Source organism: Panthera leo, chromosome D2 (assembly GCF_018350215.1).
Source record: "Panthera leo isolate Ple1 chromosome D2, P.leo_Ple1_pat1.1, whole genome shotgun sequence".
Taxonomy (NCBI): domain Eukaryota; kingdom Metazoa; phylum Chordata; class Mammalia; order Carnivora; family Felidae; genus Panthera; species Panthera leo.
The window spans coordinates 70,709,212-70,734,631 of record NC_056689.1 but is presented as its reverse complement, the minus strand read 5'-3'; the positions used below and the strand labels follow the sequence as shown (position 1 = coordinate 70,734,631).

The window sequence follows — 25,420 nt, the reverse complement described above, 5'->3', positions numbered from 1 at the left end:
GTTGTTTCATGAGTTTATAAGCTCTGAGTCTGTGATAGATGGGTCAGACCAGTGCTGTTCAACAGAAATAGAAAGCAAGGGGCACCTGGGTGGCTTAGTCAGTTAAGTGTCTGATTCTTGATTTCAGCTCAGGTCTGGTCTCACAGTTCATGGGTTCAAGCTCCGCGTTGGGCTCTGCTGACAGTGTAGAGCCTGCTTGGGATTCACGCTCTCTCTCTCTCTCTCTCTCTCTCTCTCTCTCCCCCCCCCCCCTTCTCTCTACCCTTCCCCTGCTCATGCTCCCTCTCTCTCTCAAAAGTAAATGATAAATAAACATTAAAAAAAACTTATTAAAAAAAAGAAGGAAATAGAAAGCAAGGTACATACATAATTTTAAACTACATTTTTAAAGTTTTTAACAAAAAAACAGGTGAAGTTAATTTCCAGAATATTTTTTAACCCAGTACATCCAAAATACCATCATTTCAACATGCAATCAATATTTAAAGAAGAAACGCTCTTGAGATATTTTACATTCTTTTTGGTGGGTGGGGGGAAGTAACACTCGGTCACTTAGAGCACATCTCAGTTCAGACTAACCACATCTCACATGCTCTGTAGCCACATATGGCTTGTAGCAAAGAATGAGCAGTACCATTTTAGACCAAAAGTCAGTGAGTTCTATGTAGAAGCACAGTTAATTTGGTTAAAAGACCTACCTGCCCGCAGCCCTGTGGTTTCTTAGACCCTGCAGCTTTGCATTAATTCATTAAACGGCTAGTGTGGGTTTGCCACCGTCCGTGAGGTCTTTTTAAAACACACACACACACACACACACACACACACACACACAAAACCCCAGACAATTAAAAGCCAGTTTTGAGGCCACAGAAGGAAAAGGATCCTAGGAATCCCAAGAAAGTTCCACCATTTCTCCTCAATTCCCAAATCCCCAAACTTGGAAAGGCAGAAATTTTTGTGTGTGTGAGGTTGACACAAATTAATTTGGAGGGATCCAAAATGACGTGAGACGATTTATAATCTATCAAGCCCACTTAGCATGAGTATTTGTGCATTTTGCCGTAGAAATATTAATGTGTTTTATTCCTGAGTGTTTCTCTGGACCCTGCTGGGGCATATGTAGCATGTTCACTTTTCTAGAGTCTGAAATACACTCAATTTCTTTCTTCCTTCCTTCCTTCCTTCCTTCCTTCCTTCCTTCCTTTCTCTCTTTCTTTCTTTCTTTCTTTCTTTCTTTCTTTCTTTCTTTCTTTCTTTCTATTCCCTTTTAAGAGACAGAGCATGAGCCAGGGAGGGGCAGAGAGAAGGAGATAAAATCCACAGCAGGCTCCAGGCTCTGAGCTATCAGCACAGAGCCCCATGCGGGGCTCAAACCTACAAACCATGAGATCATGACCTGAGCCTAAGTTGGCTGCTTAACTGACTGAGCCACCCAGGTGCCCCTGAAATACACCGAATTTCAAAACACCTCTAGCTTTGCAGGTTTCAGGTAAGAGATCGTGGGTCTGTAGTCGTGTTTTTCAAACTTTTTTATTGTGACCATGGTAAGAAATGTGTATCCCGGAATACACACACACACACACCCCTAAATCAAAGGTTTTATGAAAGATTTCACTCCTTTACTTGATGCCATGCATTTTGATATTTTATACTACTTTTTTTTTTAAGCTATATGTCCTAAATCACTGAGTTGACAGCAAAGTCCGCTAAAGTGTCATGCCTACAGTTTGAAAAGCACCACTGTGGGCCCCGTACCGGGGACCGTGGAGACCAGCACAAGGACATAAGTGCCAGTCAGAAAAGAGAGGGGAGATGGGCTCCTGGCGGGGTGGCAGCACCCCCCTCCCACCCTCTATCCTCACTGTTGGCTGTTCTCCTCTGTGGTTTTACCAGGACCGTCACAGCCATGCCCTCAGTGTCTTGTTGGTCATTGTCAGCAGTTTTTCTGGTGGTTTGGGCACCATGTGGGTCATCCAAGAAAATTACCTGGCCCAGTAGGCTTTGTGCTTGGATCTTTCAAAGGGAGCCATACAATTACGGCTTTGGGGAATTGAGGTGTGCCTTATAAAAGGGGTGGTTTACATGGAGCCACCATTTGTTCAAACTTCATTTGCATATTAATGAGGACCTTTTGGTCAGCAATGACTAAACACCAGCCTAGGTGGAAAAGGGAATTTATTGGTTCATGCAGTTGTAGTCAGCAGGTGCAAAGTTAGCTTCGGGCACGGCTGGACCTAGGGACTCTAGCAAAGTGGGTAGGGCCCTGTATCTTTCTCTGGTGGTCGGCTTTGTTCCCTTCTGGACACTGGCTTTATCCTCAGACTGGAAAGGGGAGTGGTCTCCTACAGCTCCCAGTATATATCCTCATGGCTTGTAATCCAAAGAAAAGAAAGGCCTCTTGCTCTCAAAGCCCGTAGAGCAAATCCTGAGGAAAATTCTGGCCTTGCTTGAATCCATCACAGTGGCCTGAAGGATGGCCAGTCCTCAGGCACATGCCTACCCCCTGTGGCTAAGGTGGGGTCAGCCAAATCCGAACCGTATGGAATAGGTCCTCCCATTACCAAAAGAAGGGAGGAAGAATATTAAGTGGGCCAAAAGAATTAATTTTCCTTCCTTATTGATTCCTAACCCCTGCAAGGGACTGATTCCGAGTCGACGGGGTTCACGTATTACGTACAGCTCTCTGTGTAATTGTCGGTTCTTGTCCATTGGAGATGTTAGCCTAGCTAGACAGCCATCCAGATCTGCTGGCTTTGTTAAAGTTGCTCCTTTGTGTGGAACTTTTGCTCTTCCATTCTTCCTAATATTAAGGACCATTTTAGGCAGACTCTTTTTTCCTGGCTCTCTCATAACTTAATCGCACCACACCCATTTCATCAGCTGTTTGATCCTCTGGGTCTGGCCCCTGGCACTGGGGAGTGAGGCGTGGAGGTTTCCACTCCAGCTTGTTCCTAAGGCCATCAGAAGCTGTGTTCACTGCCTTCTGCCCTCCCCCTAGGCCTCGGTGACACTTTATCTCAGGTTTCTCCAGGTGTTTGTTTTTTTTTTGTTTTTCCTGGGTCTTTCTCCATGCTTTGCTTTCATTAGAATGTTTTTGAATTTCACTTTCTGGACAGTCTGCTTTAATAAGCAAATCTTTACCAATGTGAAGTAGATTCAGATGACTCCGGATAAACTCCAGGCTTGGGGCCAGAAGGACCTGTTGATTCTGAGCTCTGGTATTTACTGTGTGACCCTGCTTTGGCCTGAGATCTCCTCTGCCTGGCCCAGGTTCCAGCATCCAGATATGTGCTGCGGTAGTCTACTCTCCGTCTGACAGCAAAGGAGACCACCCCCCCCCCCCGCCCCCGCTTGATCTGGCTTAATGAAAAAATGGGATGTCCTTGCCACACATAACCGAGTGTTACAGGGGAAGGTTAGTTTGAGTCTGGGCTGAAAGGTTCTCTTCAGAATCTCCAGTCCCTGTTTTCCTTCTCAGGTGGCTTGTTCCCAGAGGCGGCCACTGGGGCCTGGGGTTGACATTCTAGCAGATCAGGGAGCCTGAGGAGGGAGATGGGCACTGCCTAGGGAGAGCCCCAAGGCTGATGCCCATTGGCTTGTCTCTGGTCATGAGGCCATCCTGAAGTCAGTCACTGGCTGGGGGCAGGAAGTGCTTTGATTGGCTGGGTCCAGGGTCATATGGCTACCCATGGAGTAGAGGTGGGGGTTCTGGTCTTACCCATGCCACAAATACAGTTGGGTGAGGGGGTTTCCAAAAGGAGAACTGGGTACAAATAAGAAGGGCAGGTGGATGCTAGGGAACGGGGGAGTGCAGTAGATACGCACCTCACAGGCTCATGGTTTATCCCTCCCCAGGCAGCGTTTTTGTTTTCCTTTGCCCAAAGGAAACTGGGTTGGCTGTCCAGGCAGGCAGATGGCAGCCCGTGGGGGGGTGGGGGAGGGGTTAGAAAACAGACCGAGAGTGGAAGGAAGGACCTGACAGCTACCTCTCAAATCACAGCCTGGCACTGACTCTCCTCCCTGTATGCTACTGGGATCAATTTGAACTTGTTGAGACCTGGGCTGGGCAGCCGTAGGAGCTTTGAAAACATTCACTTGTTTATTTTCAGCAGTGTGTGTTTTGAGGGAGGTCATTCTCCAGAGGGGCTTAACCCAAATTCCACCTTCCAGAAGCCCCTGCTGACCTTCCGTGAGGACATGGCTTAGTAGTCCCGCAAAATCAGGGACATTTCCAATCACCTTTTTGAAGCCACTCTACTAAAATTATAACATATGTGTGTATGTCCGTGCGGGGGGTTTGGGGGGATATGTTTATGGAGGCTTTCTGTATCCATCTTATTGGTGGAATTTAGATTTTATTAAGCAGCTGACGTTGAACTTAGTATACACACTTGATGGGATTACTTGTGATCTTTACACAAATCCTGTTAAGTAGGTACTATTATTAACCCCACTTTATGAATGAGGAAACTGAGGCCCAAAGAAGTTACTTAAGCCCCCCAAGGCCACATAGCCAGTGTATAGTGAAGCCAGGAATGAACCCAGATTTGGAGCTAAGAAGACTTGGGCAGTTTGAATCTGGAACATGGTTTGGGTGGGAGGGGCCGGAAGGACTTGCTTGCCTCTGGACCAGGAAGGAGCCCAGAGAACCCACAGGAGCATGAGGGCAAGGGTGAGACACTCCAGATTCTGGGAGCCACCAAAGAAGCTTGAGGGGCTGGGAGGCCTTTGTTCCCCAGCCCAGCTGCCTGGAGCTCGAGGCAGGGCTCTTGTCTGTGTGGGCCGATGGGCCTGAATCTGCTGGGGGGTGGGGGGAGAAGCAGGGGGAGCAGCCTCCTGCCAAGTCCAAGGCCGGGATGGTGGTGGTTTGGGGTTGCTGGGGCTGATTTTGACCTCCTTGGAGGCAGAGGCCTGAACAGGATACAGCTTCTTCTCAACACATCAGTCCGATGGTGTTTGATTGCTTCTGCCAAATGCTGGAAAGAAACAGGAAATCGGGATGGAGGATAATCTTTTTTTTCTTTCTCTACATGTTTAGTTTGTGTCCTTTTTCTCTAATACAAATAGCAAGTGAACCAAAAGCACGGCAGCTGCCGTAGCCGTGGCTTCTCTCCGGGTGACAACTCCTTCTTCGGCTTTGCCGAACAGGGGGATGGAAAGGAAGAACGCGAACCTTCCCATAACCCCTCCACTGACAGATAACCACTGTTCCTTTCCAGCCTTCTTCTTTTTCTGTCAGACAGTACTTCCCAAACTTCCAGTGTGACCTTGGGTGACCCCTGACAGCCTCTTGTTCAGAGACTGGAGTGGTTTGTACCAGCTGTGGGACCTGCCACGCAGAGAGCCACCCCCCCCCCGAACCTTTGCGCCCCACCCACACAACTGGCCTCCGCCAAGTCTGAATGAAGCCACTCTTCTGGCAGATTGCATTTAAGGAATGTCCTGACTGGGTTGGGGAACAAAGGCCTCCCCGGGCCCCAAAGCCTCTTTGTCTGGCCCGGACCCTGGTGGCTGCTAGAACCTGGCGAGTCTCGCCCCTGCCCTCGTGTGCCCCTTGAGCTGCTGCAGTGCCCTGGGGACCCAGCTCGGGCTCCGGGTTCCTGGTCCCCGGGGGGGCCCGGATGCCTCCATGTACTTCCTACCCGCACCCTTGAGGAAGTGTTCCCTCCATGGCGCCATCTGGGACTGAGACACCTTATATGCTCCCAGCCCATCACCTGCCAGGGGCCGCCTCTGGGTGGTCATTCCAGAGATGTTATGTGACCCGGGGCAGGGACTGCAATTACGGCCAGGGATCGGAGAGCCCTCTGCCCTGGCCTCCTGGACAGACCAGCCCAGACCCTTTTGCAGGAGGCAACTTAGGAGTTTTCGTTAGCTTGCGTATGCACGCGTGTGTACGTCTGTCTGTGTCTGTCTTTCCTTGTGCTCAGCTGATGTTTTCCAAGCACTGACTTTGAGTAAAGCATTACCAAGCCAGGTAGCTGCTACTACAGAGGGCTTTCGTTTTCACTGGAGACAGAGGACTTGCCTTCATGGGACAAATAGAAAATAAGAAAGGACAATGGCCAACCGGCCATGTGCTGCCGGGCTCACGGGACAGGTGGTGCTTTGGGTAGACTGAGGTAGAGTGGGGGGGGGGGGGGAGTGGCCCTCAGCAGGCCCCGGGCGTCTCTGCTTCGCTCTGCCCTGTTTGATGTCTTCGGCTGTTACTGTGTGAATTTCTGAAGGGCCCTAACTAAGCAGCTCCGGTTCCAGCTGGCTCCATGGCTGGGGCTGGAATTCTGCTCTTGGGGAGGCTCGTTCCATTTGAGAGGTCACCGGTGAGCAAGCAACTCGCGTTGTTTTTCCAGTAACGCAAGCTGCAGCAGACCATGTGTCCCGTGTCTCCAGCCCGCCCAACTAACCCGGGAACTCAGAGGGCGGCCTCTTCTCGGGGAAAGTGTTCTAAGTGATGAGACTCCAAGATAGGCGAGAAAAAGCAGATCGTACAAAAATGGTGACAAGCTGACCTGGAACATCAGGCCCAGCAAGGGGCAGCTCTTGCACACTGCTAGTAAACGAAGCAAAGTTCTCTCCTCCTTGCCGTTTCTTTAAAAAAAAATTTTTTAATGTTTATTTTTGAGAGAGAGAGAGAGAGAGAGAGAGAGAGCGGGGGAGGGGCAGAGAGGGAGGAGACACAGAATCCGAAGCAGGCTCCAGGCTCTGAGCCGTCAGCACAGAGACCGACATGGGGCCCAAACCCATGAACTGCAAGATCGTGACCCAAGCCGGAGTTGGTGCTTAACTGACTGAGTCACCCAGGTGCCTGCCGCTCCCCACCGTTTCTTAAAGATGGAGATGAGAACTCCTGGAGTATTTCTTACACTGGAGAAACTGTGGTCCATGACGCTGGTCCATGACGGGGGTGGCCTGTGAATCTTTTGGGTGCTGGTCCTCAGTGATAAACAACTGAGTTCAACAATGGGTAAACACATAGGCATGGTGGTCCTTGCCTTCCACATCCTTACTGTCCAGGAGGGAAAAGACTTTTGGGGGGGGGGGGAAGGTATTTTCAAACATCTCTGACTATATACCAGGAATCAACCTAGAAAGTTCTGCAAAGTTCTACAAGTAAAATCAGAATCGAGTCCTATAGAAACACTATTGAAGTGTGTTTTTATCCAAACACATAAAGTAAAAAGACTTTTTATGAAGCATTAATCACATTTTTTTTTCATCTCAGTGGTTTATCACCTTAGCTGCACATTAGAATCTCCTGGGAAGCTTTAAAAACTCCTGGGGCCCAGACTACACTCAGAGCAATTCCAGCAGGATCTCTGGAGGTGGATGCAGGCATCAGGAATTTTTTTTTAACTCCCCAGGTGATTCCATTGTCCCGCTATTGCTGACAATCACTGCTTTTCCTTTTGTATCTGAGCCCCTGAGTGGTCGTCCGTGAAGTGTACCGAAAGCAGGCGTACCCTTTCAAGCCAGCAGGAAGGTGCTTTCAAGAGCACACATTGGTGTCAGGAGACAGGAACTTGCCGTGTCTGTGCAGAAGCACGCAGCAGAAGAGACCTATGGACACATGGAGGGAGATATTCGGGCTTCCGACATCTATAAAGTGGAATATCACACGGCAATCAAAAGGGGCAAGCTTCTCATACATGCAACAACATAGACAAATCTCAAATGCCTTCCGTTAAGGAAAAGGACCCAGACCTCAAAGGCTACGCAGGTTTCCGGGGATAAGAAGGAATGAAATATTGACAGAGGCTACAACACGGATGAACCTTGAAATTGTTCGTGCACAGTGAAAGAAGCCATTCAACAAAAGGCCACATGTTCCTTGACTCTGTGTATATTTGAAATGTCTAGAATTGGCAAATCCATAGGGATAGCATTGTCAATGTACCTAATGCCACTAATTTGTACACTTCAGAGTGATTAAAATGGTCAATTTTATGTCATGTGTCTCTTGCCACCATAAAAAAGAAGAGCACAGCAGGTACTTGGCAAAGGCTGGCTCTTCTGAAGGCAGGAGACGTTGGCCTGATGTGTCCCTTCTTAGGTGGAACGAAAGGGAACATTTTCCAAAACCTCCTTCTTGAGAACTTGAGGATTCTCTGGGATCAGGAGGAATCGACCTGCCATTGTCTGCCCTCTGCTGCAATGACATGGTGTTCTCTCTCATCACAGAAACGTCTTCCACGTTCTTAGCAGTTGGGTTCCTGCAGATAATATGCCCAGTGGCTTCATCTTGGGAACTGTTCAGGGTAGAGAGTGGGATGCATGTCTTTTTACTTAAAGAATAGGTTTGTTTCGTTTCATGTTTGGAAGGAAAATCGTGCTCAATCATGGGTCTTCAGCAAATGCAGCTGAATAAATAAAAATGTGTGCATGAAACAGCAGGGGAACCATGAGGAGCAGCTCTTTCGGCATGTTGGGAAGATATTTATGGTTGGGAACCTAGTGACCAAAAGGCAAGACTGCCTCAAGATGAGAAAAAACCGGGGGAGGAGGTCATCTGGAGGCAGAGCTTGGCCATGGCCGAGGACAATGAATCGAGCAGTTGAACCTCCCAGCTCTGCGTGGGCCTTCGAAGCCCTGAACAAGAATCTTATTGATGATTTGTCAGACCCTGAGCAGACAACTCTGAACTTTAACAGAGCCAGGATGGAAAGCCTGCACAAGGGCCTACAGTTTCCAGAATGAACAACACACTTATTTTTTCCCCTCCCTCCGCTGGAGGACGAGAGAGACCAAAGTGAGAAGTGTTGAGGAGTGGGGGGGGGGGGGCGCGGGGGGGACGGGGAGGGAAACGGGATGAGTGCCTTCCAGAGCCTCAATGAAATGGCCACATTCCTCCCAGCTCTGAGGGCTGAAAAATGTCAGCAGGGTTGGCACAAATTAGGGCCCTGCTTTTGTTGATTGTTATTTCTAAGAGCCAGGAGCTGGGCCTGAAAGGGTAGGATCACAGGAGAATCCCTGGCCTCTGCTGTGCTTAGCACCTCTTCAGAGCCCCGAACCTGCAAAGGCTGACCCTCAACCAGGAAGAGCTCGTGCGTCGCCTGGGATACCGACTGGACATACAAGGAGATGACCATGAACAGCTGGCTTTGATGGTGAGGAGTCCAAGGAGGCAGAAGCTGATTGCTCTTGGTCACGGGCTGCTGTGTAGAGAAGGGACCTGGATGGACCTTGAAGGCTGATGCAGAGACAGAGACAGAAATGACATCCCGGGCTTTGTGTCTCGGGTTCCTGGTCCTGCGTTTCTTCAACCCTGGTGCTTGCCCTTCACCTAGCATAGCCATTTTCGAGGAGAATGCTTTCTTGGTGCCCCACCACCCACTAGCCGTGCCTGTGTGTTCTCCTGTGGCAGAGACCACACTGTGTGTCTCACTACAGTGTCAAGTCTGTGTGTCTGATGGCATTCTGTGTGTCTGACTCTCAGTCACTCAGGGCCTCTTAAGTCCCTCATCTCATGGAATTATCACCAGGTCCCATTGCCTCTACATACTATCTAGAGTCCCCTGCCCCCCTCCCCCCGACCCCTTTGCCCAGTACGATGGAACAGGATGCAGAGGTCATGACCTAGATAAACCTCCCTGACTCAGGAATGGCTACAGCCAAGGGACGACAGACAGCATGTGCTTTGGGCTTAAGACGTACTTGAATTTGAGCCCCCGTGCCACCTCTAGCTATAGATACGGGCCTCAGGAGCCCATGCTGTGCACTCGTGGGGTAGCTGGGAGAATTGGAGGTGGCGGGGTGCGGCGTCCTGCGTGGCCCCTGGATGCTGTCATCTGGTCACACCCTTGTCGTTCTCATCTGTGCTAATGTGCTGCCCACGGTGCCTCCCCCCGCGGTCCCCCTGTCCTCCCCGCTGTCTGCGGGGTTATTCTGTCTCTGGCCTGTTGGAAGAACAATGTGCATGGCCTTCCCGCTGCATTTTCCAGAGGCCCTGCGGGGTAAGGCACTGACTCCTTAGGGAAGCAGATCAAGGCTTTATGGTGTGCATGCATGATCGAACTCGGCAGTTCTGGCCTCGGAGCCCACCATCGCCCCCTGCTCCCGTGCTCCTTGTGCCCTGGTGTACAGACAGACTTGTGCTTTCTCAACTACTCCATGTGCTTTCAGCGCTTGGGTCTTCTTCTTTTTTAATCTTTATTTTTGAGAGAGAGAGAGAGAGAGAGAGAGAGAGAAAGAGCATGAGTGAGGGAGGGACAGAGAGAGAGGGAGACACAGAATCCAAAGCAGGCTCCAGGCTCTGAGATGTCAGCAGCACAGAGCCCATCCCGGGGCTCGACCTCACGAACTGGGAGATCATGACCTGAGCTGAAGTCGGACACTTAAACAACTGAGCCACCCAGGCGCCCCCAGCACTTGGCTCTTCTGAGCACCTCTTTCCCTTTTCCTAAAATGCCTCTGCCTCTTCCCCGTGAACTCCTATGCATCCTCAGTGACCCGCTTCTATATTCTTCCTGCAGATAACCCTAGAGTCTGTGTCTTGATCCTCGGGGACTCTCCCGAGTCTCTTCTCTTCTCCCCTGGTATACTCCCTGGGCACCCCCTCTCCAGACATGGAGCTCCTTCCTGGAAAGGCTGGGGACCCCTTTCAAGTCAACTCTGTCTCCTCAGAAGCAGGCACGACCTTCTTACCCTTTGCCCCCGTACATGTTTGCTTGCTTGGAAACAAACTAAAGCTGTTTTCCAGGAATCGGGCAGCTTTGGGGAATAGCTGAGGATGTGAAACCAAAGACATGCTTGAGTTTTAGTGCCTTTTTCTTTTCTGTAGCGGAAGTAGCGGCAGGCACAGCCTGGAAGGGTTCAGAAGGTCAGGAAAAGCACAACTCAAGATGCTGACTGCCTTGCATGGCCCCTTGGCTTTTCCACAGCCACTGTAGCTGAGTTCAAGGCTCGGTGTCATTTCCTCAGATTTGCCCTTTGTTCTCTCGGTCTGGACTTCTTCAAATTCACTGCTTTTTGGCCTGTTGAGTTCCTGCAGCCAACAGGAAAGTCATGAATAGCTGTTCAGAAAGCACTCAAAACCAAACAAAAAACAACCTAAGGCCTTACCCTACTGTACGTCTTCCCAGAAGCCTTCCAGGCCTAGGACTCTTGTCTGACCTGCTCTCGCACTTTTTGTCGAGGAGTTTTGGTGGTGTGCCTTGGTCTGGAAATCTTGGGGCTGGCCTTGTTCTGCCTGTGAGCTTGCAGAAGGCAAGAACCACACTGTCCTGGCCTCCATCTTAATTTCCTGGGTAGTTTAGGCCAAGGGCCCAGCTCAGTGCTGGGCTCACCCTGGGGTCTCACCTGATCCTTACTGATTAGTGGACTCTGGGGGCTCTTGCTGCTGCCCTTTCAAATTCTGCTCCGCTGAGAGTCTAATCGGTTTTAAGTGACCCGGGCAAAAGCCTCTGGCCTCTTGGAGACCCGCTGTGGTGGTCTTCCCAATACCCAGGAATGGGGCAAGAGATTCTGCTGTTGGCCGAGGGCTCTTTCCCAGACAGGACCACCCAAACATGGCTTCCCTCTTGCCTCATCTTGGCGCTCACCAGGTACCCACGTCGCCACTGGCAGAGATGAGGGCCACCTTCCAGCTCGCCTCTAAGCGTATGAGCTGAGCCATCATTGACCACATGCGGCATCGGGGCTGCTGGCTGTGTTTTACCTTCACTCGGCTCTTGATAAGCCAGAGAGGAGTGGACACGGGGACCTCTGTGGTTCTTGCTCGGTTCTTCATCCTTTACCAGGACCCTGAGAGGGAGAGTGAAGGTTTTTCTGCTTCTTCTTCTCTGGCTTTGGCAAAGTGGAGTTTCCTTTGTGAGTACCCCTGCCAGGAAGAGAGGGCTCTGATTTTGCCAGGCAGTGCACACCCGTGTGGGCGAGCTGGCTGACCCCCGTGTTTGATGCGACAGTCACACACGCCGGCACTGCTGTCACTGCCGTCACTGCCGTTCCCTGAAACAAGCAAATCCTCAGCCCCCTTCCCTTCCTCCGGCTCTCCCACGAGCAAGAGCAACGTTCATTCCAGGGAATTTGGTTTTGCAGGGATGGGTTTCAGAGGCTACTACCCCACTGAGATCCGTGGGGGTGTCGGACCAGAAAGAGACTGCGTGTCTCTCCCTTAGAACCGGGAGAGCACGACGGCTTCTTTTTCTAATGAAAGGGGTGAGGGGATAATCTTCGGCTCTTGTTCAGTTCTGGGGAGCTAGGCCTTTGGGGGATGCTGGAAGAACGCACTACATGGATAGAAACATCCAGTCGAGCGTTGCCAATAGCTCAGTCTTAAGAGTCAGACAGCAAATGAGCTCTCTGCCGTGGGCCACGTGGGACCTTATGGGCCTTCTCTGGGCCCTCGGGCCCGCCTGTACAACATGGGCATAATGATGCTTATCTCTTCAACTTGTTGTGAACTAGTAGGTGCCTAGTGAACTCATTCATTCATTCATTCATTCATTCCATAAACATTCATTCAACAGTTCCAACAGTGCTAGGTGCCAAAGACGTAAGACGGATGTAGTCCTCTCATTGAGCTCACAGGTTTTGTCACTTCCAACAACTCTGTGAAATGGGTAGGGCCTGTGTGGTCTTCTCCACTTTCCGGATGAGGACAGGAGCTGGGAGAGATTGCATGACTGCTCGGAGTTCCCACGGCAGGTGACAAAAGACAAGTCGGGCTTCTTGGCTTCTGTGTTTGGGAGCAGGGCCCTCAGGTGGAGCCCCTGTCACTGCCAGTAGACCCGCGGTTCTCCACATCGGCTGCACATTGGGATCACCTTAGCAAGTTTTAGAACTGCTGACCCCTGGGTGCTACTCCCAGAGATTCTGATATCATCAATCTGAGGTGTGCCTTAAGTATCGGGATTTTTTAAAACCTTTTAAAAATGTTTATTTATTTTGGAGAGAGAGAAAGAGAAAGCAGGGGAGGGGTGAATCCCAAGCAGGCTCCACACTGTCCGCACAGAGCCCAACTTGGGTCTTGAACTCACGAACTGTGAGATCTATGACCTGGGCCAAAATCAAGAGTCAGACGCTCAACTGACTGAGCCACCCAGCTACCGCAGGTATCAGGACTGTTTAAAGCCCTCCAGGGGACCCAGTGCAGCCAGGTTTGGAAAGCAGAGAGTAGAGCCTTAAGGAGCTGGCTGTCGGGGCGCCTGGGCGGCTCAGTCGGTGGAGCGTCCGACTTCGGCTCAGGTCATGATCTCACAGTTTGTGAGTTCGAGCCCCACGTCGGGCTCTGTGCTGACAGCTCGGAGCCTGGAGCCTGCTTTGGATTCTGTCTCTCCCTCTCTCTCTGCTCTTCCCCTGCTCACATGCTGTCTCTCTCTCAAAAATAAATAAAGATTAAAAAAAAAAAAAAAAGGAACTGGCTGTCATTCCTGAGCATGTTCTGGAGAGCCAGCCGGGCAGGAGAGCCAAGGTGACGACCCCATCAGCAAATGCAGCATCCTATTCTTAATAGAAATTAGATCACAAATAGCAATAATAGCAACAATGGTGAATGCCCTGTTCCTACACTGTTGTCCTCTGCACTGTCATCTCTGCAAGGTGGTTCCAGCTAGAAATGACAAGTGTCTCTACCCTGGGGGTCCTTGTGGGAGCCTATTTGATACCTTGATCTGTGGGACCAGAGCCCTCAGCCAGCTTGGGAGTGATGCTGGACTCCATTTCAATGCTGAGGTGGCTTAGTTACTGAAGAAACTCAGGAAGGTTTTGTTTTTCTGTTTGCCCAATAACCGTGGCTTTTGAGGGATCACCCGTAATTCCGTGGGGACAGCGTACTCACGGTTTCGTCTCCTCGGGGTGACTCTGCTTCCCTGTCCTTGGGGAAGGGATCAACGACTGGGCCAACCACAGCATTTCTTTTGATGGTTATGGGTTTGACCTGCATTCAAGTTCCCCAGGCCCTGGACCGTCCTGATTGAACTTTTCTCAAGGAAGCAAATCCTGTTTCCAGACTCACATGGCCCGATGGGCTTGTCTGGGCCATCTTGGCCGCTGTCAATCCAGCAAACGGTAGGCCTGCAGCTTCAGCCAAGGTTATCCATCTCAAAGCCAAGGGCCTGTTTTCCTCTCCCCAGGACCACCTTTTGGCTGCCACCCCCCGCCCCCCACGCCAGGTGCTTCCAGGCCTTACCCCAAGCCCCTCCCCCTCAGGACCACAGGGCACATGTCGAGGTGATGCAGGATCTGGAGGTGCCCCTCTGAGCCGGGCCTTTGGAGAGAAGGCAACTGCTGTAACGGACTCTTCTCTTTCCTGTCTCTAGCCCTGGAGCAGCTGTTGACAGAGCTGGATGACTTCCTCAAGATTCTCGACCAAGAGAACCTGAGCAGCACCGCTGTGGTCAAGAAGAGTGGCCTGGCTGAGCTCCTCCGGCTTTACACCAAAAACAGCAGTAAGTGTGGCCCGGGGGCCTTGGAGTTGGGCCTAAGCCACCAACTGTGTGGCTTAAGCAACAGAAATGTTTTCTCAGAGTTCGGGAGGCCGGGAACCTGAGCTCAAGGTGTCGGGAAGGGTCGGTTCCTTCCGAGGCCTCCCTCTCTTCCTTGCAGATGGCCGTCTTCTCTCTGGGCCGTCACACCATCTTCCCTCTGTGTGCATGGCCGTGTCCAAATTTCTTCATACAAGAAAGAATACCAGTTATATTGGTTTCGGGCCCGTCCTAGTGACCTCATTTAATGTTAATTACCTCTTTTTTTTTTTTATGTTTATTTATTTTTGAGAGAGGGGTTGGGAGGGGGAGAGAGAGAGGGAGACAGAGGATCTGAAGCGGGCTCCGAGCTGACAGCAGAGAGCCTGACGCGGGGCCCGAACTCACAAGCTACAAGATCATGACCCGAGCTGAAGTCAGACACTTAACCTACTGAGCCATCCAGGCACCCCTAATGTTAGTTACCTCTTTGACGACACTTTCTCCTCCTACATTCTGAGGTATTGGGGGCTAGGACTTAATATATGAAGGGGGGGTTGCGTAATTCAGCCCATTCGCAATAGCATAGGAGTGATGTGACGTGAACGAGAGCCCAGAGATCTCCGGACACCCAGCACAGCGGCCCTGAGTGAGGTTTTAAACAAAGTGTTTTCAAAGCACTTTTCCTTACTCATTCAAAGTAGAGAAGGGATAATAAACTGTGATAATAATAGCCAACGCTTCGTTGAACATCACCCACCTGCACACACATCAACTTGTTTCATCTTTAAGACACTCCTCTGAGGTGGGTGCTGTTATTACAGGTGAGGAAACTGAGGCTTAGAGAGGTTAAATCCCTTCCCTGCATCATATGGCCCAGAGGAAAACATAGTTTTAAGGCTATAGATCACAGAACCTTGACCTTGAGTACATAGTTGTTTTTTTTTTTCTTTTTTACTGAGGTACATTTTATACATAATCAAATACATAGATCTCACTTAAGCCTTCAATTCAGTGAATTTTGGCAATCGCGTACACCTGTGTACCTGCCACCCACCGTAAGTCATCGGACATTTCTATCATTCCAGAAAGTTCTTTCTTGCCCCCTTTCGGTGAATTCCTGAACCCCCACCCCAAGGCAACCATCGTTCTGATTTCTCCCACCACAGATTAGCATTGCCCATCCTAGAGCTTCATATAAATGGAATCGTAGGGTGTGTACTCTATGTTTGGCCTCTTGCGCTCAGGGGATTCGTCCGTGCTATGAGCTGCGTCCGTAGTTTGTTGCTTCCATTGCTCAGTAGTGCTCCAGTCTGTGAATGTACCACGATCTTCTTGTCCATTCACTTGTTGCTGGACTTTTGTGTTGTTGGGCCTGGGCTATCGCAAATAGTAAGGCTGCTCTAACATTCTTGCACGAGAATGGTCACGGTGGTTTCATTTCTAGTACATTCAGATTTTCTTTTTTAACAGGAAACGCCTTCTCGTGAAGTCCTAACAGCTTAGTTGAGTCTATTTCTATATCGGATGTTTGAGAACTGGGAGTGATATTTTGGGACAGTAAGGGACCGTCTGCCTCGGGGCAGGAAGCAGCCCAAATCCACCCCCCACCCCCCCGAGAAGGGAAGTGCACCCTCTACAGCCATCACCGTCAGGAAGTTCTCCCATATGTCCAACCTGGATCCGCCAGGTTACGTCTCAGGGTCGCTTTTCCTTTTCTTTGTTCCCTGTGGAAACCGGCTTTCATGCTCTGAGTGGGAGAGAAGTCATAAAACTGAGGCATGTGGCCGTAGGCCCGGCAGCCTTCTCTTTTGCCGGCATGCCCCAGCTCTCTTCGCCTTCCGGGAGAGGTGTGTTCCCGGAGCCCCGTGTGTGGCCTTTGCCACTCTCCAGGCCACCCTTGGTTCCCAGGCTCCTCCTGGCTCCGTGGCTAGTGTCGGCTGGCCTGCGTGAGTGCTGGCGAGCGGCACATCAAAGGTGGTAGGTGGGAAATCCACATTACAAAGCCGGCGAGTTAGAGATGAGTCACCCTGCGGCAGGAGCCGTCGATGCAAACCTTGAAGAAGCACACTGCCCAGACTGTCGAGATGTGCTCTGACCTGAGCGTGTCTAATGATAGACGATACCTCCGTTGGGAATGGGAAGACGCCTCTGTGACGGGCTCTCACCATCATCCCGGTCCTCTTCTTGGTCCCAAGAACCAAGTGGTTCTTGGTTCTCATCGCTCTATCAGGGCCCCCTGGGTGGGGTCCCTTTGTGGCTTAATGTGCTGTGTAGCTTCCTCTAGGTTGACCTTTGTTTCACCCCAGGTGTTTGTGTGCTCTGCTCTGATAGAGTCAGACCTTCCCCCTGCCCTTGGTCTCTGCAGCTCGCAGGGCCGCCGGGGCTGCTGAGACCGGTCAGGAGGCGCCCAGTGTGAATTGCCCACAGAGCACCGCTCAGACCACCGGAAGCGTGTGCAAGGCCTTACGGGGACCTGTGGCCGCCACTCTCCACTCCTGCTCTTGAGGCTGAGATCCATTCTGGTCGTCTGTGCGCTCTCTCGGCTAGCAGAGTGATTATAACAGCCGCTGACGTCTGCCGTGCACGTACTCTGCCCCACCACGGTGCTTAATGTATGAAATGACATGGATTGTGCCACCCAGTCCCCATCCCGGGTCAGGGAGAGAGTTGTTGTCCTCATCTTCTTAACAAGGGAACCGAGGCTCGGAGAGTCCCTTCTTCAAGGCACATGGTCGTGAGTGGCCGAACCAGGGCTTGGGACCGGGCAGAGGGACCAAACCGCTCTACTCCCCTCCTTGTCCCACGTTCCAGATTCATCTGCAGCACAGTAATTGTGCTACGCAGGACAGAATCCAAAGCCCCCCTGAAATCAAAGCATTTGTCTCCCTTCTCGGCCTCCCGGGCATGTCTTGCTGTGTATGTTCCAGAAAATGAGCTCAGCTTGATGAGACTTGTAGGTGGAGGCAGGCTGATCATTTTGAGATAGTCTGTGGTCTGCACTGGCTGAGCTGTTGTTTACTCCCACACATTTTGGACGGAGTGTGAGAGAGAGAGAGAGTGTTTACACTTTTCAAGTTGTCTATTTGGGTTTTCTGATCTTTTGCTGTATGACTGTAACAAGAATTTTCTACTCTCTTTGCCTTTTATCTGGATGGTGAGGTCACGGCAGGGAATGAAGTTTGTTTATCAGGAGCCTGCTGTTCATTCCTGCCTTCACCTGAGAGTGTCATGGGTCCCTCAGTACCCTCTTCGGAGACTCTGGGAGAGTTCGGGGGCTGCTCCTCTGATAGGAAGAGCTGCCAATGTTCTATCTGTCCGACGGTAGCAAAGAGGGTCCGTGTGCCTCCCCTCTACCCCCACCCAGTTCTCTGGGAGAGACTACCCCCTGCCACAGGGGTCATTTCCCACAAGTTACACACTTCCTCAGAGCACAGTCAGCTGTCCTTTCCAGCCCTACCTATGCTGATGTCATTTCCCACATGCTTGTGTTGACTATCCCATTAGGGTCTATTCCCTTCTCCATTGTTGGGCTCATAAAGAGAGGGACAGTGTCTTCTATTTCATTCTGTGCTGTGTCCCCAGCACTTAGCACGGTGCGGGTGCTCAGCGCACTTCTGCAAATGAATGAGGGAATGATAGGAAATTCTCCAACCCAAGGCTACTGCCTCCCAGACATGGGACAGCTCAGCAGTCTCCCGTTCCAGGGCCAACTTCACCGGGCATTTCCTAGGATTGCAGACAGTCCTGGGAGCCTCTTACTTACCTACCTGGATGGTCCTGGATTGGCAACCCTGGAACATCAAACCATAGCCAACCATGGCTCGCAGCAGAGTGCCCAGGGGAGGAGACGCGGCCTCAGGAAGAGGCCGGTGCAAGTTTTCTCTGCAGTGCACAAGTCACGATCTTGCGGAGAAAGCACCTGCCCAGAATCTAACAGTTAAAACAATGACAGCAATATCTTGCCTTTTTTTTTTTTTTTTTTTTTTTTTACAGGAGTGTGGGCTTAGTCAACAGTAAGAAAAAAGGAATGAACATAAAATGAACATTTAGCTATTTACATTCTTTCGATTCCTATTTTGATCGTTACCAGCGTCATCTGAATTTTTTTATGTAGTTGTGGTTTGCCTCTGTATTCTGCTTTACGTTATTTTTATACTTAGAATCGTCGCCTGTGCACATTTCCATGTGCTGACAGTTCACATACTTTTTCTCTTTTTGCTATTCTGAAACATGATCCTTTAACTGTAAGTCTTGGATATCTTTGTAAACAGCAGACAGAGAGCTGCTTTGTCATTTTTCACAGTTGGGTAGGTGTCCACTGATAGATGAACAGTGATGGTCAACCAGCCTCCCATTAGTGACATTTACATTTCGTAATTTAAAAAAAAAAAAAAAAAAAAAAACTTCTACAATATTGCAGTGAACATCCTCAAGTCAGATTTTGTTTACGTGCTAGAGTGTATCTACAGGACAAATTTTTGGCAGTGGAAAAATGCTGGGTTAAAGAATATGAACACTTTAAGGAAAAAAATATGAACACTATTTTTTTTAAGTTTATTTATTTTGAGAGAGAGAAAGAGAGAGAGAGAGGAGGGAAAGAGAGAATCCCAAGCAAGCTCTGCACTGTTCAGTACAGAGCCCAACTTGGGGCTCAAACTTATGAACTGTGAGATCACGACCTGAGCTGAAACCAAGAGTTGGATGCTTAACTGACAGAGCCACCCAGGTGCCCCAAGAATACGAACACTTTAAATTATCCTCTAAAATTGCTTCCCAAACGGCTGTGCCAGTTTACACACTCTCTAGTAATTCATTTATTTTGATTTTTTTTTAAGTTTATTGATCCATTTTGAGAGAGAGAGAGTGGACAAATCCATGTGAGGGGGAGAGGGGCAGAGAGAGAATTCCAAGCAGGCTCTATGCTGTCAGCACAGAGCCCCACACGGGGCTCGAACTCACGAACTGCGAGATCATGACCTGAGCCGAAGTCAGATTCTTAACCAACCAAGCCACCCGGGTGCCCCTAGGCTTGTCATGTGTAATCTTTGTTAGTTATAGGGCTCACTTTTTCAAGTTCCCTAATATTAGAGTTTTGTACTCTTGGAAGCGTTCAGAGTTAGGTAAAAACAAGTGATATTTATCACAGTCGTTTTCCATAGTATCCCAAGCAGACAAGAAAACCAAGGCACACGCGTTAGCTGCGTTGCTCAGAATGGCACCATTCACGGCAGAGCTTTGCCGCCTGCCCCTGCAGAACACTCTTCTTGGGTGCTTTTCTCTGGAAAAGGTCCTGACCCGGCCCCTCTGGGTCGCAGTCAGTGGAAGTATACTGGTTGTGGCTGACTACTTTTAGATCTCATAGTGCCCTCCCATAACCTGCCGCGGTGGGGGGTGATGTTGCTGACGGGTCCTGGCAGGGCTGGGCACCAGGATGGCGACCCGGCAGGCTGATGGCAAAAGACCCCGCTGGCTGTATCCTTCCCATGTTCCTCTGGGTTTTCACAGGCCTCTTGGCTGGAGGCTGGGCAGATCTGACACGGAACTGCCTCCTTCGCCAGGGGTTTGAATTGGGTCCCTTGGCTGGGTAACGCTGTCTCCAACTACCGGAGCCACGGGTTTCTAGGAAATGCAAATTAAGGGGCAAAAGAGAAATGCAGGTGGAATTCTAAGAGGAGAAGCACTAGAATGAGCTTCCTGTGCAGTCTTCTGAAGAAAGGGTCTTCGGGGCACAAGAAACTAAGCAGGTGTCAGGAGACTGACATTTCTCTGTCCAGACAGGCACTGGGAAGGTCACCTACACAGAAGTGATTTTAAAAGAGGGAAGGGCCGAGCTGTTGCAGGGTACAATCTACAGGGTAGAGCAGGTGCCTGGCAGGGCTCCACTTTCAATTCCCAGCACACCCACCCCTCCAAACCCAGAGCTCGCGATTTGGGGGTCTCAGGGCCCCACATTGGTACCCCACCTAGAGGCCTGCGAGCTAAATGTTCAGATCCTCAATGTGCCCTGTCTTACAAAGACATCACTCTGATGAGCCCATACGAGTTACCCAGACTAGAGTGAGAATGATGGATATGAAATATTTTTTAGTTTAAATGAAATGCTAGGAAACCCAGAGAAATCTGCCTGGTGAAATACGGGGCAGATCTTTGAGGTGCGGGTACCCTTGCACTTCAGACTTTTATTCCTGAAGCTATCTTTCTGGACCCATCTTTTCCCTCCCCCACCCCCACCACCCCACCCCCAGGCTGAAAACCTAACAGTCAGCAACTTGGCCTTTCTGTTTTTGGAAATCTGTCAACTCTATAATGGACTCTTTCAATCAACTCGGAATGTTGTATGCTTTTCCTGGAACCCAGGCTAATGACAGTGTCTCTCGGGGGACGCTCTTTCTCTCCAGAAGCCATTTCCCATCGTGGAATCACATGAAACCTTTGTCTTCTACCCTCCTGCTGCAGGTTCCGATGAGGAGTACATTTATATGAACAAAGTGACCGTCAACAGGCCACAGAATGCGGAGTCCCAAGACAAAGGTACAGGCTAAGCCCACTGGTGGTGCGGCCAGCTTCCGGGAGGGGGGCGCACAAGCTGTGGTCCCGTCCCGCCCCTCCTTCCTCCCAGCCAGCACCAGACAGCCCAGTGGAGTTATTTCTGGCAGTCACATTTTAGTTGATGGTATTTTGGGTTGATGTATTTTGGGATATTTCATCAGGCCACCTCCTTGAATCTTAAAGGTCCCATGTCCCATTCGTGGACAAGGAATCTGGCCCCTGAAGTCTCTCAGCTTTTCCCCAACAGCATCCCAAGAAACAGGAAGTCACAGTCCGATGCTCTAGGAAAGCAGCCTTGGTGCTGATTCCACACCCCAGCTTTATATCTTTGATAAAAGTCCAGATTGGTTTTAATGTTAGTTTATTTCTTTTTGAGAGAGACAGAGAGAGTGAGTGGGGGGCGTGGCAGAGAGAGAGGGAGACAGAGGATCCCAGGCAGGCGCCGTCAGCATGGAGCCCGATGCAGGGCTCAAACTCATGAGTCGTGAGATCAGGACTTGAGCCGAAACCAAGATTTGGTCGCTTAACCGACTCAACCACCCAGGTGCCCCGCAGTCTGGACTTGATGTGTGTGTGGGGGGGGGATGGTAGAGGATGGAAATGCTGATGTCTGCAGCTGCCTTAACATTCAAAAGTTTTGCTCAAAGGTGCTCTCTTGGCAGAACTTTATATCTTACATTGGAAGGCCATAGTATGTCTTCCATGGTATCTTACTCTTCTGCTCTCTCCTTTGCTCTGAAAACCTTGAGGAGTGGGTCTGGCAGGACCCTAGGGAGGTCCAGAGGTTTCTAGAGCTGCCTCGTTGCAGAGGAGAGGAGATTAAAAGCCCCGTCCCCCAACTCCCAAGCCTGTGACTGAAATGCAGAGGCTTAGCAAGAGGTCGGGACGCAGTGCTCCAAAGCATTCAGTCCGGTTAAAGGTTTGGCTTCAAGGTGCCAGCCACCAAAGCCCCGAGGTCAGATCTGCCTGAGCCTGCCTGTCCTGGACTTAGCTGGGCCCCTGGCTGAAATGGCCAGGCTCAGAAGGGCCCTTGGATCCTTATCCTTAAAAGCACACACAGTTGGTGGCCAAGTTCTCCACTGTGGCTTTTCCGCCTCATGTTTTCACCGCCAAGCCTGGGGCTCAACAGAAATTATCCACACGCAGGCTGCCACAGTGCCCAGGGTCATTTGCCTTCTGGGGAAACTGGGGTGGAAAGAGCCATAATCACAGGGTTGGTGCTGAGAGCTGCTCTGTATAATGACCACAGGGCAGCTTCTCGACTGGCTAAATCTCTGTGGCTAGGCCATTTTTGGCACAGGGCAGGTAGTAGAGAGGGTGTGGAGGCTGCCAGAAGCCCCAAACCAGTTCCTTCTGAGGAATCTGCCCATGGCTGGGACACCACTGCACCCTATTCTTGAAGGAAAACAACAACATTGGCTGCTGGGACCTCCTCGTGGGTAATTAGCACCTGCTCAAATAGATCTCATGGCACATGTGACCAGACATTCCCGGATAACGCACCTGCTATGACACTGGGCACCCCTCACTGAAGCCTCCCCCTGCTTGCCGCCCACAGCACCTGAGGAGCAGAACCCACTGCCCAACGGGGAGCCTGGCCAGCACTCCCTGGCCCCTCAGAAGAGCCTTCCAGACCTCCCGCCACCCAAGATCGTAAGTGTTTGTCCAACACCCCTGATTTCCTGACTGGGGCCCCATGAACTTCCAGTTGCTCTCACAGGGGTCAGTTCACCAAACGTCTGGTGTTTTCTGAGCGCCTACTGTGTGCAGGACATGGGGTGAGGCACTGGGAGACAGAGACAGAACAAAAGCACGCCTGCCTGCGGGTGGCATCATTTGCCCAGGGCCACGGTACTCAGGACGCTAAGGGTAAAGGGAGTGGGAGATGCAGGGGGTTGCCTTTATTGGATGCCACCAAGTGTTTGAGGCTCCACCGGGCTCTGCCCAGCACCATGTGAGTGGGGCCCTGTAGAGCTGTGGTCACCGGCTCAGGCCACAGCGAACTTTTGGAAATGTAAATCATATCGCCTTGCACTTCCTGCCTCAGACCGGCCAAACGCTTTCACTGAGCTTAGGCAAAAAACATCCGTGTTCCTTAGCCCGGCCCCACGGCCTACACGGTCTACACAGCCTGGCCCAGCTGCATCTCCAGCCCCGTTGCACCTGCTGTTCACGGGTCTCCCTTCTGCCGTTGGATTATACCACAGGCTTAGTGCTGCCTCAGGGACTTTGTACTGTCTGGATCCTGGCTGTCCAGTGGCTGCCTTCTCATCTCCCAGACATTCACAGACAGACTTGCCCCGACCTGCTGCATGAGGCACCCCAACTCTGTCCCACCCCAGTCACCGTCTACCCCAGGGCCAATTACCCCTCCGTGGCCCTTGCCACCACTGAAGTGATCTTTGTACTATTTGCCTCCCCGACCAGACGTAAGCTTCGTAGGACAGGGACAGTGTCTCTCATTTATTGCTTCCTGCCCGGCATATGCACACAGTAGGCCACATGAATGAGTGGAATGAATCATGGAATCCTACAGACCTGGGTTCAGATCCCAGCTCTACCAGGTACTGGCTCTTCGGTCTTGAGCAAGTTGTTTAAGCTCTCTGGCCCTCTGTTTCCCGGTGTTTAAAAGAATGTGAATCTCTGTCTCCTGAGATTGTCTTATTTGATGGGTTAAGGCTATGCGTGGCACACTGCGTTGGTGTTCAGGGAGGTTAAGTAGCGGTGTTCATATCTTACGGGTGAGGAAACCAAGAATTTGCAGGTTAATAGCGTCTGAACGTCCCACACACAGAAATGGTGGAGCCAGAATTTGAACCCAAGTTCTTCCCTGTCTAGGGCCTGGTCAGGGAGGCTTTCTAGAGAGGTGTGAGGTGAGAAACGGGAAGGATTTCTATGTGTAGCAGGGTCATGGGGTCAAGAAGTGGGAAGGGTTTGGGGGACAGTGGGGTCCTGGGTTCAGTGCCAGCAGGAAGCTGTGTGACTCCCATGGTCACTGAGCTCCCAGGGTGCTATCCAGGGACAGATCTGTGGGCCCAGGTCACCGCTAAGGGCGTCCGGACCGCAGCCTGGCCCTCTCCATTCATGCCTTCCTGAGGATGTCCGGAATACCTGGGTCAGTCTCCCTGTACATGAAGCACCCCCCCTGCCCACACCCCCCCCCCCCCCCCCCCCTGTCACCAACTGGCAGGGACTCTTCATCTCAGGCTGAATGAGACTTGATGGCCTGAGCCTGAGTCCCTGCTGTCCCCACTATGCTGCGAAGTGGGTGACTGCCACACCTGGGCCGTTGGCACCCTGATGGACACAAACTGGGGCCTCCCCACCATCCATCTACAGATGCGTATTTTTGGTCACTGTTTTCCTATGAAGAAACAGAGGCTCAGTTAAAGTAATCGGCCAAGGGCCCACCTCTGGGAGGTAGCGGGGCCAAGACCTGAATGCGGGTTCTTGGTTTCCAGGCCACTCTGCAGGCCCGCCTGACTTAAGCTCGTCTTTCCAGCAGAGTGAGGCTGTAGTCTCTGGTCCTTCCAGCTGCGGGCTCTCCTCACTTTCCGCCACAGTGCTCGGGAGGTGGGGGGCCTCTGCTCCTGACCGGCTGCCGCCAGTCTAACCAGTGGGAGATGCGGTGGTATTCTGGGGTGCTCTAGGCACTGCTCGCCGGGTGGGGGGAGGGGAGGTGGCTGCTTGGCGCTGGAACTTTCCTCTCCGGAATTCAGCGCCCGACTCTGGCCAGGGCCTTGGGCTCTGCCATTCTTGGGGCAGCAGTCTGTGGCCCAACACCGGGTGGGAGAGGCTGTCAGCAGTCAGAGCCTCACAGGCAAGTACTGGGTGGTGCTGCCTTGTTCTGGAAATCTGTGCCTTGCAGACACGGCGGTGGGCCGGGAGACGCAGGGTCTGGGACCAGGTTGTTGGGAGAAACTAGTCAGGCCGCACTCGTCCCAACAGCTGCGGCAAGTCCCGCAGGCTTGCCGATGGCTGAGACAGAGGCGGGACGTCTGCCTGTGGTCCTCAGTGCCTGTGGCTGGGCCGGGAGCGTGGCCTCTGTCGCAGGCTCAGGACGCCCTGATTCCCTCTCTGGTGGCCTGGGTCCCCCCCTCCCCCCCCGCAGAGTCCGTGGATAGCAAGGGAAAAGGCAGCCAGGGGTCCGGGGCCACCTCGTGGGTGCGGCCAGTGACTCAGGCAGCCGTGGCACTTCCCGCTGCTGTGCGCCCAGACAGGTGCTGCGGTCACCGTAGGAGAAGCGTGTGCTGGCCTCGTTGATGCTCCTGGCCAGCACAGCCATCCCTACCCCAGCCACCCTTTGAGGCCTGAGCATGCATTGGCGCTGGTCTTAAGCGGGTTACTCTACGGGGGAAGCAGCTTACTCCACACAAGGACGTTGCCACGGTCGGTCTGGGGAGCCGGGGCTGGCCGGATCTGCTAGTCCTGTCCCGGGAATGTTCGACAGTGCCCGCTGGGGCAGGTTG

General features: G+C 51.5%; 1 protein-coding gene across 3 annotated transcripts in view; it reads left to right on the top strand.

Moving 5' to 3' along the window:
• The window catches only part of AFAP1L2 (actin filament associated protein 1 like 2), a 98,072-nt gene that overhangs the window by 44,450 nt on the left and 28,202 nt on the right, over positions 1 to 25,420 (top strand). For all 3 annotated transcript variants that reach the window (XM_042908039.1, XM_042908040.1, XM_042908038.1), the window contains exons 2-4: positions 14,256 to 14,384; positions 20,859 to 20,933; positions 22,510 to 22,604. In XM_042908039.1, the coding sequence (XP_042763973.1) occupies positions 14,256 to 14,384; positions 20,859 to 20,933; positions 22,510 to 22,604 (299 nt within the window). The remainder of the gene's footprint in view (positions 1 to 14,255; positions 14,385 to 20,858; positions 20,934 to 22,509; positions 22,605 to 25,420) is intronic.